General features: G+C 46.3%; 1 protein-coding gene across 1 annotated transcript in view; it reads left to right on the top strand.

Moving 5' to 3' along the window:
• slc19a1 (solute carrier family 19 member 1) overlaps window positions 1-12,273 on the top strand; it is a 42,330-nt gene extending 30,057 nt beyond the window's left edge. The window contains exon 5 of the mRNA XM_087989454.1: window positions 1,883-12,273. Coding sequence (XP_087845580.1) covers window positions 1,883-2,074 — 192 coding nt within the window. The 3' untranslated portion in view covers window positions 2,075-12,273. The remainder of the gene's footprint in view (window positions 1-1,882) is intronic.
• The last annotated feature ends 4,820 nt before the right edge of the window (window positions 12,274-17,093 follow it).

Raw genomic sequence — 17,093 nt, 5'->3', positions numbered from 1 at the left:
CTTGCTTTTTTTTAAAAAAAAAATTGCATCCTGTCAGAATTGATGGAAAGTTCATCATCACTTTTGAAAAAGTTTTGTTGAAGAAGGCTTTTGGCTCATTGTGCCCCCTTTATATTTAAGGGTACTGCGCAGGGTGAGACTGAAGGGAAAGAGCTAAATAGTAGCAACAAATTGCGTTGTTATTTTTAAATATTGTTTTCTCGACAACACAGGAAACCGGTCAACCTCCTTGTTATAATAGCTGCGTTTGTATGTACACTTAAAGCTGACAGGAAGCTGCCTTAATCCCAGGTACCTGTGGTTCAGTGCGGTCTTGAACACACAGGACATTAGATAATTCTGATATTCATTATAACAACCGCACTGCAGCCTCTTCATTGGAAGCAGGAAATAGTGCTTGAAGAAGTGCCAAACCCACTTGTGTTCAAATAAGCTGCCAAAGAGCAGGATTACAGCTCTCTGTTTTCCAACCAGTGATCTGCTCCGAGCCCACTTTACTGATAAACAGCACATTAAGGACAGCTGTTTGGTAAAACCATCTTGTTTTGTGGGTTTTGTTTTTGCAACATAGTGAAAAAAATTTTTTTCTAGTTTTTTTTCTCAATATGGTTAATCATCATTGAGTTGAGAGCAGAGTTTGCCTGGCAGTGTACAATGCAGGATTGTCTGACTGTGTTACCCAAAGCAGACCCTTGCTGGTGATGTTTCAGTAGTAGCTACTGTCTTTTGCTCAACTGGTTTCCTAAGGTCAGAGGGCAGCATCAGAGTTGCATTTTTATAGTGCCTTTTACGACCCCAGGATGCCTCAAAGTGCTTTCCAGCCCATTTGAAGTATCTTTCTGAAGTATATGTAATATGTGGAAAAGGTGGGAGCCAGTTTGTACACTCCATACTGGCATACAAAGGAACTGTTTGCTGCTCTTCAAATCTGTTGTTGTCTCTCGCCAGGGAAGCCTTGCACCCTTGATTTCTGAATGTTTCATCCGAAAGCCAGCCCCTTGGACAGGCTCAGTGCTGCGCTTAAATCTGAAATTTATAATATGGAGTGGGATGTGAACTCTCAATCTTCTGCCTCATGGGCTGAGGGGTACCCACATGTGGCGTGTACAGGACAGTGTTGACAACCTGCCTCTGAGCTGTAGATATCATCAGAGTCGTACAGTGTAAAAACAGACCCTTCAATCCAGCTCATCCACGCTGACCAGATACCTAACCTAATCTAGTCCCATTTGCCAGCACTTGGCCCATATCCCTCTAAACCCTTCCTATTCATATACCCATCCAGATGCCTTTTAAATGTTGCAGTTGTACCAGCCTCCACCACTTCCTCTGGCAGCTCATACCATCCACGTACCACCCTCTGCGTGAAAAAGTTGCCCCTCAACTCCTTTTTTTTTCTCAAAAAAAGTCTTTCTCCTCTCCCCTTGACCCTATACCCTGTAGTTTTAACTCCGCTCCCCTGGGGGGAAACCCCTTGGCTATTCTGTTACAGCTGTGAGTGGGAGGAGGGGGTGAGGATGGCAGTGGGGAGGATGGAATAGGATGGTGTAGCAGAATGGCCAAGTCCTTGTGTCTAACAGGCACTGGGATTGCCCTTACGAAATAGGACTGGAGGACCCAGCAGGAAATAATTTAGGGTTTACTGTTTTCAATTATGTGATGCTCTGGAAATTCCATTCATGGTTTTCAGAGGGATCCTGTCTGATTTTTTTTTCCACTGGTACAGCACTGTGACTGTTAGGAAATTAGCCCTGGCTAGAATACAATCATCTCGAATCACTCCTATCGAGTCAAATTCATCTTGCCTTTTCTATCAGGTAGCTGATTCTAATTTTGTTTTCTCTCTCTTTCTGTCCCTCACCTCCCCTTCCCACCTCTCCAGTTCTATTTCTACATTGGCCACTTCTCGCTGTTGGCCAGTATCTACCTGGGGAGAGGGCTGTATGTCTTAGCCAGGCACCAGCGGGAGCTGAAGGCCCGAGGGCCGCAGAAGGAGGGTGAGACCAACAACGGTTCAGTGACTGAGATGAATGGGACGGGAGGATGCACCCACCCTGCCTGCTCGAGGGCCTGAGAGCGAGACGCAGAGCGCGAGGGGGCCAGAGCTGCAGGAGGGATAGGGATATCCCTGCCCCCCCCCCGCCCCAGCCTCAACTCTCAATCTCATGGGGGTGTGTGAAAATGTTTGAGTGCTCGTTTTGTTTTGTTGTTTGTTTGTTTAAGTAGCGTGGGAGCGATCGAATGCAATGAGGCGGCAGTGAGGCCACGTTCCCAGTATCGTGGGTCCTCCTCGTCTCCGAGGGGGCTAGCCCCTGCTGGCCCTCTTTTCTTGAGCGCGCCCAGAAGAATCCCAAGGTGCAGTTGTCCGCGACCAGCTAGACTGTACCCACGCAAAAGGTCGGGCAGCATTGTCCTCCCTCCCAGCAACACTTCAGGAAATGGACTGAGCTGAACATTTGCTGGCCCCTCCTCCCCCTCTTCCCCCTCTTCGCCAATGCAGCTTCTACATGGACCTGGGCACGAATGCCAAGCTTGGCCTACCAACGTGGAGCCACACTCTCTAGCATTTGAACTGGTGCTAATGTAACACGTGACCTTCTTGCAAGTCGGCGTGGCATTGAAAGGAGATAGGCATGTGGCTCACTGGACCTGTGCCCTGGTTGGCCAAGGACTGTTTGTTTGGGGAAATGTGTGAAATGACCAGCTCAGTGCCAGGGTGAGTGTCCAGGAATATGCCATGGCTGCAGAGATGGGGCAGAGGCGGGGAGTACACAGTGTCAAATTGTGATTTAACCCTCATGCACTTCCACTGCCAACTTGAAGAATTGGGGGAAGAGACTTGGGGTTTACATTACAACCCACTTGACTATGAAATACTATTTCAATCACTTCAAAATTATGCACTTTAATTTTTGAGGAGGGGTGGTTTGGGAGACAAAAAAATTAACTCTGTTTAACTCTTTTTAATAACACTAGTACGTCATGACAGTGCTAGTTTGGTCCTCTATATATTGGCTTGATTGCCGTTGGCCTAACTGATTGACACATGCATGTGGGCGGTCATCATATTTGGCGTTGGTGTAGTAATCACCAACACACTGACCATTGGGCATGGGTCTGATGTAATGGACCCAAAGCTTGCCTTTATCCATGACTCACAGAACCTTCACCAGCAGGCCCGAAAGGTTTTGCCCTTGGCAATGTTGGCATCAGACCATTTTTTCAAACCAGTGTTCCTGCCATAATTATTACAGAAGTGGAAGAGAGGATCGTTTGTAAAACCGAGCAAATCTTTTGATGCACACGCCAAAACTAGCTCCATTTGCACAACTGATAAGAATGAAGTTTGAACTGATTTGACTGTAGTCTTTCTGGTGTAGTATTTTATACGTAATCGATTAACAGCACTCGAGTTTTTGAAACAAAAAGGTTTTTTTTCAACATTTACTTAATGGATAGGGTTGATCAATAATAGCATGGGGTTCTGATTCCCGATAGCACAAAGGTAGGTTAGCGAAGATTCGAGCACCTCAACGTCACATCTCCTCGTGTAAAAGTAAGATATTAGCAGTGGCTTCTTCAGCACTTTTTCATTTCCTCAGTGCCTTTTGAAAAATCCGCCACTCCACTCATCGTGGTCAATGAGGAAAGAACTCGGGGCTGTCCCGTTTGAGGGAATGTTCCAGAGCTGAGATGTAGGACCACGTTGGGGGTTTGGCGGGAGTGGCAGAAATTGGGCCTTATTTTGAAGAGTTGTCTCTCCACCCTGAGGCTCCCAGCCTCATTCCTGATGGAAGGCTCCGGCTGGAAGCGTCAATTTTTTTTTTTTCCCTGCTCCTTGGATGCTGCCTGACCTGCTGTGCTTTTCCAGCACCACACTCTCAACATTAAAAGTTAGCCTAATGGCCACCGCCTTTGATGACCAAATCCTGTCGGGTTGACTAATATCCGCTCGGGAAGGGAAGCTGCCATCCTCCCCCGGTCTAATCTACGTGTGACTCCAGACCCACAGCATCGTGGTTCACTTTTAACTGAAAAGACTCTCAGTTATGTGGGAAATTGAATTTTTTATTTCGAAGAGAAAGGCACAGATCTGTTGTCGGATGTCTGGGAGCTCACTTAGAGGGAATGATTTTAATTTGAATGACATGGTTGTGTTTCTTGCTTGCACTTTATCAAGGGCCTGTGTTGACTTTTGAAGAAAATCCGGCTGATTTCCTCACACTCTTGTTTTTAAAAACTCATATTCCAGATCCTGTCAGTTTGTAAAACCTTTTCCCGTTGAAGTGTTTCATATCCATCACGTTGAAAGTGTCCTATACATTCTGCTGCCAAGCTTAATGCTGCCCTTTCTGCCAAGACGCATTGATAGTCTAAACCTCATTGATCATTGGTGGAAGGCAGGTGCCAGTTGCGCCCCCTGGTGGTTAGTGGTTGATACAGGAATGTCCTGGTGGGTTGTGTCATTGTGAGCTGGAGTAGATGTGAACATGTATCTTCAGAGTGGTGTTTTCATCCAATTCCAGTGTTTATTAAGTCCTTACCAAGGCTAAAAATCAACCTTCAGAGCATGATTGCTAACATATAGAGTTCTGATTGGGTTGTGCTTAGAGACCACACTGTTTGGGGAAGGGTGGCATGATGGCTGATGTCACTAGGGAAGTAGAGGCTCAGTCCAAAGCCCTTGGTTCAGATCCCACTGGGACAGCTGCTTGAATCTAAAATAAAATCAGGAATTTAAGGTTTGTCTTATTGATAGCGACCAGCAAATGGTCATTTTCTTGCCATGAAAACCCATCTAATTCACCGATGTCCTTTTTGGTGAAGGGAGTCAGCCGTCCTGACTTGGTCTGGCCTACATGTAACTCCAGAACCACAGTGCAGTGGCTTGTTTTTAACTGCCCTCTGAAATGGCTGTCAGGTCAAGGGCAATTATGGATAGGCAAAGAAATACTAAGATTAACCACTGATACCCTCATTCATTCCCATTCCAATAAGTCAAAGTGCCTTACGCAGTCTCTAATGAAAATATTCAAGATCATTGATTGTCCCTGTTATTTCGCTCCTGGGTTTGCTGAAATGTTTAATGGCAGGAGACCCCCCCCCCCGGACAGTTCTGACCAGCCTCTCCATTCACATTCGATCGATAGGCTCAGCCAACCGCGCAACCTTCCTTCGTTCAATCTGCCAGTGAACCAGTAAAATGACTCCCGCCTTCAGATTTATTTGTTTGATTGTGCAATGCTTTCTCCATGCAACGAGTTAATGGAGCCATTATCACGGTCCTAATATAAGGATTGCAGGGCTAGGAGATTAGTTTCAACACTTACTTAGAATATATGCATAGAAACGTAATATATATTTAAATGAAATGTGTATAGTTTTCAGGTTATAGTTGACAGGCTTTAGCCAGAAGGTTTAGTAACGCTGAAGGCATTGAAACGATGTGTTTGCTTTCAGTTCCCACGTAATGACCAGCTTTAACATTTAAAGAGCTGATTTCCTTTCCAATGGTAGCAGGGTAGTGTAGACTGAAGGGGGCACCCTGTTAAGTTGGTGGATAGTGCACAATTCTGGTCTCCCTGTCACCGAGGCAGTGACAAAGGTGCAAGACAGATTTGCAAAAGATGTTACAAGGTTTGAGAGAGTACGACTTTCAGGAAAGACTTTCTTTTTAAGACAGAAAAGCAAAGTCTGGGAAATTTCTTTGTACGTGTTCTGAAAGAATTCGACAGAGAAGGCAGAGAAAAGATCATTCCTGCTTGTGAGGGTGTGTCCAAAGCCAGTAGTTAAAATATCAGTCAAGTAACGCTACAGGTACAGCACCTCCAATCTAGCCAACTGCAAACCTTTTGGTATAATCATAGAATCCGTTTGCAAACAGCCTATTCGGCCCATTGAGTCCACACCGATCCTCCGAAGAGCATCACACATTTATCACTCAAACACTATCCCTCTAACTCTGCATTTCCCATGGCCAATCCACCTAGCCTGCACAGCTTTGGATTGTGGGAGGAAACCAGCAACCCATGCAGACACTGGAAGAATGTGTAAACTCCACATGGACAGACTCCTGAGGGTGGATTCAAACTCTGGTCCCTGGCACTGTGAGGCAGCAGTGCTAAATGTATAATTTTACGTGCATTGATGTTAATTAAATAATAACACAAAATAAGTACAGTCAGTTCTTCTATAATGTGATGGCTGTGTTCCTGTGTAACCCCACGTTATAGAAAAATCGCGCTTAAAGTGTTGGCTAACACACATTTTAAAAGTTCACGCCTTAGAAACAGTGTCCCCAATTTGTCAATCGTGTTATAGTGAATTCACTTTGACAAAACGCAGATTAAAGCTGAACAACCTGTAACCTGGACAATTCTATTAGGTCCTGGGCTTATCAGTGACCCCACCTGACCCAATTTGACCTGAAGTGCCCAGTCCCCTTCAAATCACCTGGCTCGAAATCTGAAAATACCTGAAATCCAGCAAGACCCGGGGGTGCCAGATTTGAGGCAGCACACCTTGTACTGCTGACATACCCAAGTTCAGACTTTGAACTGCCCCTCGATGGGGGAGCAAGGGGTCAGGACCTCGAGGGGGTGGGGGGGTGACAGATGATGTGTTTTCTTCACTCAAGCTTGTGAGAATCTGGAATTATCCCCACGCCCACAACACGCCAGAAATAAAAACTCATCCCCAACACCAGCACTTCAAAAATAAGTTGAGCCCATTGGAAATTTCAGATCTGAGATTGACAGATTTTTGTTGGTGACAGGGCTAAGTATTATGGAACTGGGGCCAGTTTGACAGAGTTCAGTTATTTTTACAGGCTGCCCTTAATCTCAACGAGTACACAACCTCCCATTCACTCCTCTTGTTCCTCTCAGTTGAAGGCCCCAAATTTTCCATGTCCCACGATTATTTGCGACATTTATTCTGGGTGGGACTTGCGATTTTTTTTCTATAAAAAAGAAAGAAAACACAATGTCACTGTCTGATTTCTTTATTTAAAAGTTGGGCTGTGTATCAGGAAACCTCGAGTCTGTTTTTGCGAGGGTTACGCAGGATGGAGCAGTGTCAAGGGTGGGTTTTATTTTGGATTGAGGTTGGTGTGTGGGTGTTAGTGGGTTATTGGGCTGTGTCCAGCTGAGCTCTGAAAGTTCCCTTGTGGGTGCTTGAGGCTTGCATCAATTTCCAGACCACTGCCTTCTAGCATGTGTTCTATTTATGCAATGGGCACGTGTTTATAAACAGCACGTTCACCCCCCCCCCCCCTTGGTGCCAAGAGTCGGTACTAGTAGGAACATCTGGTTTGCCTTAGGGCTGTTGCGCAGAATCTGATGTCTTCAGCCTCTCCCACTTCTACACGTGGTGGATCCTATTAGCAATCCTGCCCTGTTAGCACAGAAATGGCACATAGCTCTCAGGCTAGCATTGAATGTTAGCTGTGCTCAGTGGGCAACAGTGGCTTGTCAGCCAGAGGGTGACAGGTTCAAATCCCATTTGAGAGAGACTTAAATGCAAAGTCTGAACTCCCGGACAATCCCTGATTGCTTGTCTTTGACAGTGGCTCAGTGGTTAGCACTGCTGCCTCACAGTACCAGGGACCCGGGTTCGATTCCAGCCTTAGGCAACTGTCTGTGTGCAGTTGGCATATTCTCCCCATGTCTGCCTGGATGGATTGGCCGTGCTAAATTGCCCCGTAGTGTCCAGGGATGTGCAGGCTAGGTGGGTTAGCCATGGGAAATACAGGGTGACAGGGATACGGTAGGAGGGTGGATCTGAGTGGGATGCTGTTTAGTGCACTAGATGGGCCTTAATGGCTGATTTGCATACAGTAGGGAATCTATGATAATGCCCACTACAGTACTGACCCTGAGACCAGAAGTGCCTTCTCAGGTGAACTGGAGCAATTTGTTTCATGCCGTTGCACACTTCTTCACCCAGTGCAGTGCTTTCAAAGTGTAGGCACTATTGGAGGAATTGAAGCAGCCAATTAGCACACAGCCAGCTCTATAAGCAGCAGCGGGCAGTGAACAGTTAATCCCCCTGATGTTGATTGAGGTGAAGGATCAGTATTAGTTTTAGGACACGCTCTATTACTGTTGTTCAAGAGTTTGTGTCCTTGAAATTTTTGGATATCTATCGGAGGTAGATTGTTTCACATCTCTTCTTTGTGAGACATTGTCAGCTCTGCTGGTGCAGTGCTGGGGACATCAGCCTCTGCTTTCCTACTGAAGTCCTGGATTGGGCCTCGAACCCCCTACCTGCTAACTCTGGGATTAGGGTAGAGGGGAGAGTGAGCCCTCCCCCCCCCCCCCCCGCCCCCCCCGAGCCCAGCACTGCCTGGAAGAGCTCCCCAGCCAGCGGTCTTTCAGAGAAGAGTGAGGCTGTTCTCCCTGGCATCTATCTGTTGCCCTGGGCTGCCTTCTGATTTATCCCTGATCTATACCCTGGGCTAATAATGCCTGCTGCATTTCCTACATCTCAACAGAATGGGGTGTGGACCACTAGCCATCCAACACAATGGGCCTTGAACCACTGGCCATCCAACAGAACAGGCACAGACACAGGTTAGAAAAGGATCTGGTAGGCCACAAAATGTCCTTTTGACATGTTGATGTAGGAGGAAAGTGTTGTAAAAATGCATTTTGGTTTTGTTTGAGGGTCTGACGTGGAGCTCTGCAGCTTAAAGCCTAGGTCGCCATCACCCCACCCTTCACTGCACAGATCCTGCCCCAATTGTACATCCTTGCCTTATGAGCTCTTTGCCTGTACTTAGACGAGCACAGGGTCATGACCTGTACTCTCAGCTTGTGATGAAAACTAACATGGGTGCTTGCACCTATCTGGCACCTTTCCCACCACTGGGTGTCCCAAACTATTGAAGTGTCACTGTCAAAGTGTGGGAAACGTGGAAGCCACATTGTGCACAGCAAGCTCCCATAGCCAGCAACATGTCAAAGGCCAATCATTGGTTTTGGTGATGTTAATTGAGAGGTAAGTATTGACCCCAGGACACCGGGGACAATCCCCACTGCTCTTCATTGCAATAGCACCTTGGGAGCACTTACACGCACAAAACAAGGGCTTCGGCTTCACATCTCCCCTGGCAATGTGGCACCCGCTCAGTACTGCACTAAAACACCAGCTTAGATTATTTGTGCTTGGAATAGTGCTTGAAACCGTCCCCTTCTATCTCTTAAGGCATGAGGTGCCTCAATGTTGTCAAAATCTGTGCACTGTGCCTCCAACAATTGCTCACTAATGTTTGATTTTACAACCATTGACCATTTAGAACATCACAGTATATAAGCTGACATTAACATGGGTGCTGGGGAAAAAATGAGCAGTACTGCAGTTAGGCGAAAAATATATAAGCTGACATGGAACGCCTTTCTAAGGTTATTACAGTGATATTTTATTGAGGAAATCAGTGATTTGAATTGCTTTTGTATATGAGTCGTGCAGGTTTGCGAACGGTGGGATAGCTAAGGAAACTGAGCAGCCTGTTTCTTACCAGTATTTTGGGGTTTACTTTGCAAATGAGCTATTGGTCACAGTAAATAGTAGTGAAAATGTGGGGCTGCTACCACAGGGGTTGGCTGCTGTAGTTTATTCAGGACAAGCCAGATACACACATGAAGAACGGAATAAGAGGATAGGGTGTGTTGGAATTGAATAGAAACAGGTGTAGAACATAAACACTAGCACAGGCCAGTCAGCCTGATTTACACACAATCCCCCAACATCCATGAACAAATGAGTTCCTTCATCTCAGCTTCTGGGGGGTTTTCTTCAACTTTAGGATGAAATGGAGCTGCAGAAATTCTCGACTCAAACCGAAGAGTGAAGCTGGTTTCTAGCCACATGCTGCTTTCTGTGGCTCTCCTGTCCTGGTGTGAAGTAGTGGCCCCCGTAACAGAGGGATGTGTAGATTCTGTGTCTGCGCCCATTCTGTTGGATGGCCAGTGGTCCAGGCCCCATTCTGTTGGATGGCCAGTGGTCCAGGCCCCATTCTGTTGGATGGCCAGTGGTCCAGGCCCCATTCTGTTGGATGGCCAGTGGTCCAGGCCCCATTCTGTTGGATGGCCAGTGGTCCAGGCCCCATTCTGTTGGATGGCCAGTGGTCCAGGCCCCATTCTGTTGGATGGCCAGTGGTCCAGGCCCCATTCTGATGAATGGTTAGTGGTGCACACCCCATTCTGTTGGATGGTCAGTGGTCCAGGCCCCATTCTGATGGATAGTGGTCCACATCCCGTTCTGTTAGATGGCCAGTGGCCAACTGCCCATTTTACTCCTTGGTGGCATGTTCCGATGTTAAAGGTAGCATTAAGTGAACCTATTTCTCAATTGCTAAGATGATACAATGATGGGATGGTTATCCCATTACATAGTCATTGTATCAAACACCCTTCTTTTACCTAGTTTCATGAAGTACCTCGATTAAATAGTTAATATCTGTATATTGTCTCTTATTTTGTAATTACTTTATGTAGAATTATGTAAATAAATGTATTTGATTTTGTTTTGTATCATAATAAATCTATAATCTTTGGAGTTAAATAAATGTGGGATTTACTGGAATGTTTTAGGTGATTAAGGATCAGACTGTGTTGTACGGAGGTAGAGAGACCATTTGCAATCCTCCTTGTCCATTATTGATTGGATTTTTGAGTGTACAACTGTTACGAGGGGGTCATGAGGTTTCCATACATTTGTTGACAGTGTTGCAAAATCTATATTTACCTCTTCCCCACTCATTACTCTTCCCTCCCTGCTTCCTGTCCAAACCACTTGCCAGCCTGAAGTTCCATTCCAGCATTTGTCCCATTGAGTGGCCGAGATGAAATGCTTCAGAAACACGAGTCTTTCTTCCCAACACGATTCAAGTTCTGTGAAGTTGAGTCACTGTATTTCTAAGAGAGACTTGCATTTATGTGCCGCCGTGTTCAGAATTCCCCAATGTCCTTTTACAGGTGATTTAGAATTTGGGCCCTTTTGAAGCACAGATACTGGTGTCAGGTGGAAAGCACAGGAGCTACTTTTCACACAGCAAGCTCCAACAAAATGGTGTGGTTATGGCCAGATGATTTGTTTTAGTGACGTTGGGTTGGAGGATAAATATTTTCCAGGATCCTCGGAGATTGTCTCTTTGACACTTTTATATCCGAGTGCAGACAGGTCCATACCCTCAGGAGACAGTCTGACTTTGCAGCACTCCTTCCATTACTGTACTGCGGGGTCAACCAAGGTCAGATTACTTGAGCCACTGGGGTCGGATATGAACTCACCATCATGTGAACTGCTTCAGGCAGTGACAGCCCAGTCCTAATAGAACGTAGACCCAAATTTCACCCCTCACAGTATTTTCAGTGGAAGGGTAAATTGGAAAGGATTCAAAACCTCCTGATCCGCCAACAACCATCGAACAGCATCTTGTACACAGTCAGAATTGCCTCCATCAGATATGTAAAAGGAGTGTGCTCGGTTGAACTCGTTCCCATCAAATCTCCCTGTCTCCCGTTCACAATGCCATGCTTACCTCAGGGTTAGCAAGAGTGTTGAGAAAAACACAGAAGTCAAAACTAACCTGACAGTGTATAGATTAGATTCCCTACAGTGTGGAAACAGGCCCTTCAGCCCAACAAGTCCACACCCGACCCTCCGAAGAGTAATCCACCCAGACCCATTTCCCTCTGACTAATGCACCTAACAAATATGGACAATTTAGCATGGCCAATTCACCTAGCCTGCACATCTTGGGACTGTGGGAGGAAACCCCACGCAGACACAGGGAGAATGTGCAAACTCCACACAGACAGTCACCAGAGGCTGGAATCGAACCTGGGTCCCTAGCACTGTGAGGCTGCAGTGCTAACCACTGAGCCACTGAGCCACCATGCCACCCCAAATGGTTTCTCTGTCTGAGCAGTAAGGAGTCCTACGGGGCGTACATTTTCATAAACACAGGCCTTGTCCAGTCTCTAAGGAAGTTTCTCCTCCCTGGTCCCACTTGAGTAAATGTTTGTGCGGATCAGTGTTAAGTCTACCTAAGTAACTCCTATGGAACAATGCCACAAAGCCAGGTTCCCAGTATTACTACTAATGTATGCAGTACTTGTATTTAAGTCAATCACAATTCTGAATTGGTTAGAGATTTTAAAGCTTTTATTTTGCTCTTTTTATTTCACACTACAGAATGGTACATTTCTTGCTTTGTAATTAATGATTTTATTATTAAAATAAAGTTTGTAAGATATTCAACTTTGACACATCTGGTGTTTAGTGTTTTGTTTAATCTTCAAGGCTCCCTGTATAATCTCGGTCTGAATGGTTACTCTGTCTGAGCAGTAAGGAGTCTTACGGGGCGTACATTTTTGTAAACACAGGTTAGGCCTCTCAGCTTGAAACATGGTAGGATTCTCACATGACAGGTAGAAAGTTCTGGCCAATTCTGGACGCTGCACTTGAGGCAGAATGTTAAGATCTTAGAAACAGTGCAGTAAACATTTACTCGAATGGGACCAGGGAGGAGAAACTTACCTGAGACTGGACACATTGGGGTTGTTCGCTTCTTAAAATAGAGAAGGTTAATCAGTGATGGATACGTCTATCCAGTGGCTAGAGTCGATGGGGAGAGAATGTTCTAAGTGCAGGCTTTGAGTGGGGGACTTGGTGACCAGTGGACGCAGAGGCAACTGAGGCAGAAACCAAAGGCGAGAGGAGAAGTTAGTTTCTTAAAGACAGTGAATCGATATGATCTGGAACCTGATGCTTGTGGTGGACAGAGATCCAATTTCTCATCTTCAATGTAGGTTTAGTTCTAAAACGGTTGCAAATTATGAAGCGTTTATCGCATCAACCGAGTATTTAGAACCAGAAATTCATGTTGGCTTTCCTTGACGTGCCCAGTGCCTCAATGTTCACCAGTTGCTTCTTCGACATTGAGTTTCTGTTGAACTGAAATTCACTCCCATCAAACACTAGGGAGACTGAAGCCACTGTCTTCAGAAACAGTCGCCATCTCCACTCTGCGGCCATCTCCATTTCCCCACTGTCTAAGGCTGAACCAGATTGCTCATAATCTGGATCTCCTCTGACCCTGTGGGTATCTTCCTCACTAGGACCAGCTACTTCCACCTCTGTAACATTGCACTGCCTTTGGCCTTACCTCAGCTTATCCGCTGCTGAAGCCGTCATCCGTTTAAACTCCCGAACTGATCAGTCCATTACCCTCCTGTTTGGCCTTTCTACTGTTTATAAAGTCAGTGAAGCGTTGGCATAGTGTAATGTCCCAAGGTGAGGAAATCCAGACTGATGCTCTGGGAGTATGGGTTTGAATCTCACCATGGTGTTTCAAATCAATTCTTGTTCACTAATGTGAGCGTCAGACCACTGTCCTTATCAGGCCTGGTCTTCAAGTGACTCCAGATCCATAGCAATGTGATTGATTCTGAAATGGCCCTGCAAGACTTCTGGCTATACCAGATTTCAGTAATGGGACAGGACAGTGGTGAACCCAGCCCTGTTAATCATGTAAAGTCTTCCCAGTGCCAAACTTAGGATTTCTGACCTCCGGACTAGTCTGCCAACAGCCTGACACACGTGGAATCTTACCTTACAGTGGCTCCAAACCCCATGAAGTCTTAGGGCATCAGGTCAAACATGGGCTAGCCAGCCTCCTGCTCATTACCGTATTCCACACCCATTAGCTGATGAGTCAGTCCTCCTCCATGTTGAACAACAAATGTATGCTGGGTGGGGGATTTCAATGTCCAACATCAAACGTGGCTCAGCAGTAGCACTATAAATCGAGCTGGTTGGGTCATAAAGGACATAGCCACTTAATTGGGTCTTTGGCAAATGGTGAGGGAACCAACAAGAGGGATAAACATACTGAATCAATCTGTTACAAGTATATCTGTCTATGACAGTATCGGTGGAGATGACTCTTGATCAGTCCTTGTTGAAATGAATTCTTGTTTTCAATCCCCTCCATTGTGTTGTGTGGCACTATCACTGCTAAATGCGACAGACTCCAAACATATCAAGCAACTCCAGACTGGGCATCCATGAGGTGCTGTGGGTCATTGACAGCAGCAGAACTGTACTCCAGCACAGTCAGTAACTTCATGGCCCGGCATATCCCTCACTCAACCATTCCCATCAAGCCAGGGGATCAACTCTGGTTCAATGGGGCGTGCAGGAGGGCATGCCAGGAGCAGTACCAGGCATACTTAAAAACGAGGTGCCAACCTGGTGAAGCTACCAAACAGGGCTACTTGTGTGCCAAATGGCATAAACAGCAAGTGATAGACAGAGCTAAGCCACCCCACAACCAACAGATCTAATTTAAGCTCTGCGGTCCTGCCACATCCACTCATGAATGGTGATGGGTGATTAAACAACTCACTGGAGGAGGAGGCTTCACAAATATCCCCATCCTCAATGATGGAGGAGCCCAGCACATCAGTGCAAAAGATAAGGCTGATGCATTCGCAACAACCTTCAGCCAGAAGGGCCGAGTGGATGATCCATCTCGGCCTCCTCCAGTGGTCCCAGCATCACAGATACCAGTCTTAAGCCAATTCGATTCACATCATGCACTGGATACTGCAAAGGCTGTGACAATATTCCAGCAGAAGTACTAATGGTGTATTTCTGATTTAGCCTTACCAGTGACTCCCACATCTCAAGAATGAAAGAAATCTCTCTGCTACTTCCATCCTAACTTGTGCCCAAATCTTATTCACCATCTTCCCTACATTTGCTGATCTACATTGGCTCCCATTCTGGCTATATCTCTAATAAAAACATACATACACATGTGTTATGTTTTTGTCCACTATTTTTCTGTAGAAATCCCTCCATGGCCTCCTGCTTGTCCCATCTCTGACTGTGCAACATCTGGCCCTCTCCATTGCTGTATTACTGCTCAGGCGTGCACCAAATGGGAATGGACTGGCCACAGATCTCGAGAATTTCTCCTCAAAGGCTGTGGACCTCGCTATTTCAGATGATCATGAGAATTAAAGGAAGCAGGAGCCCTTTCCACTCTCTCCTTGATTCAATACGATTATTCAGCCCTTTTCTCTGGGATGGAGTAGGTATCGCCGCTCCGAGGCTGTGTTAACAGAGCTGCTGTCATCACCCTGTTTCGATCAACCCGTTCAATGGGGTCTCCTCTGTTTTGCCTGGACTTTGAAAGCAGTTGTAGGGCAATAATATCACCGGGCTCTTAATCCAAGACCCCCTGTACAGCCCTGGGGTTGTAAATTCAATAAAATTTGGAATTGACAGCTAGCCCATTGGCTGTTACTGTCAATTGTCATTAATATCCCTCTGGTCCACTGATGTCCTTGAAGGAAGGGAAATCTGCCATCCTTATCTGGTTTGGCCTACATGTGACTACAAACATACAACAAGAAGGTTGACTCTTAACTCACCCCTGGGCAATCTTTATTTAAAGATCAGTTTTCAATGGAAGTGGTACCCACGTGATTATTGGTGGGTTCAAGCCTAAAGAGGTTTGATCATACAACCTAGACTGATCCTCCAGTTCAGCACAGAGGGAGTTTCAGATGTTAGACTAAGGCCTAGCCTGCCCTCAGTGAATCAGGTTTCTTCCCTATTGAACACCACTTGGAGGGAGTACTGAGAGGTGGCAACAGAGCCAAATGTTCTCTGGGTGGGTGATTTCAATGCCCCACCACCAAGAATGGCATCATAGTGCCACTGTAACTGTGCTGGTTGATCCTATAGGACACTGCTGCGAGCCTTTTTGGGGGAGGGCCCTAATTCAGAGGTCCTCCTCTAAACCTATCTTCACGCAACAATCATGTGTGTGTTAGAGAGACAGTGATCCATACAGAGATAGAAAACAGGAGGCATGGTGGCTCAGTGATTAGCACTGCTGCCTCACAGCGCCAGGGACACAGGTTTGATTCCAGCCTCGGGCAACTGTCTGTGCGGAGTTTGCACATTCTCCCTGTGTCTGCGTGGGTTTCTTCCGGGTGCTCCGGTTTCCTCCCACAGTCCAAAGATGTGCAGGTTAGGTGAATTCGGCTATGCTAAATTGCCGTAGTGTCCAGAGCAGGCTAGGTGGGTTAACCATAGGAAATGTGGGGTGACAGGGATAGGATAGGGTAGGGGGTTGGGTCTGGGTGGGATACTCTTCAAAGGGTCAGTGTGGACTTGATGGGCTGAATTGCCTGCTTCCGTACTGTAGGGATTCTATAAATGCCAAACACATTTTAGACATGCTAAATGAGATAGATGTTGAACTGATGTAGCAACTCAAAACCGGGCATCAGTGGACCATCAGTGTCTACCGAAGTGTATTTATCTACAATCGTGTAATCCCATGGCTCAGCATCTTCCCCATTACCATCGTGTCAGGAGTTCAGCCCTGATTCAATGGAGAGTGCAGGAGGCCTGTCAGCAGCAGCAGATATACATAAAAATGAGGCGTCAGCCTGGTGAAGCTACCAAAGTGGGCGGCACGGTGGCACAGTGGTTAGCACTGCTGCCTCACAGCGCCAGAGACACGGGTTCAATTCCCGCCTCAGGCGACTGACTGTGTGGAGATTGCACATTCTCCCCGTGTCTGCGTGGGTTTCCTCCGGGTGCTCCGGTTTCCTCCCACAGTCCAAAGATGTGCAGGTCAGGTGAATTGGCCATGCTAAATCGTCCGTAGTGTTAGGTAAGGGGTAAATGTAGGGGTATGGGTGGGTTGCGCTTCGGCGGGTCGGTGTGGACTTGTTGGGCCAAGGGGCCTGTTTCCACACTGTAAGTAATCTAATCTAATCAAACAGGATCTCTTTCAGGCCTCTCAGTGGAAACAGCATACAATAAACAGGCTAAACAATCCCATAACTAAATGATCGAAGTTCTGTAGACCTGTCACATCCAGTTAAAAGACAGTAGACAATTACATGATGGAAGAACCCAAAGCATCAGTATAAAAGATAAAGCTGAAGCATTCAGATCCATCTTCAGCTAGACGTGTCGAGTGGATGATCCATTTCACTCTCCTCCAGTGGTCCCCAGATACCAGACTTCAGCCAATTCGATTCCTGTTATCCCAAGAA

The sequence above is a fragment of the Chiloscyllium plagiosum genome, unplaced genomic scaffold (assembly GCF_037043375.1).
Source record: "Chiloscyllium plagiosum isolate Xiang-an unplaced genomic scaffold, Cpla_swu_hap1 HiC_scaffold_7, whole genome shotgun sequence".
Classification (NCBI taxonomy): domain Eukaryota; kingdom Metazoa; phylum Chordata; class Chondrichthyes; order Orectolobiformes; family Hemiscylliidae; genus Chiloscyllium; species Chiloscyllium plagiosum.
This window is presented reverse-complemented; position numbering and strand designations above follow the sequence as displayed.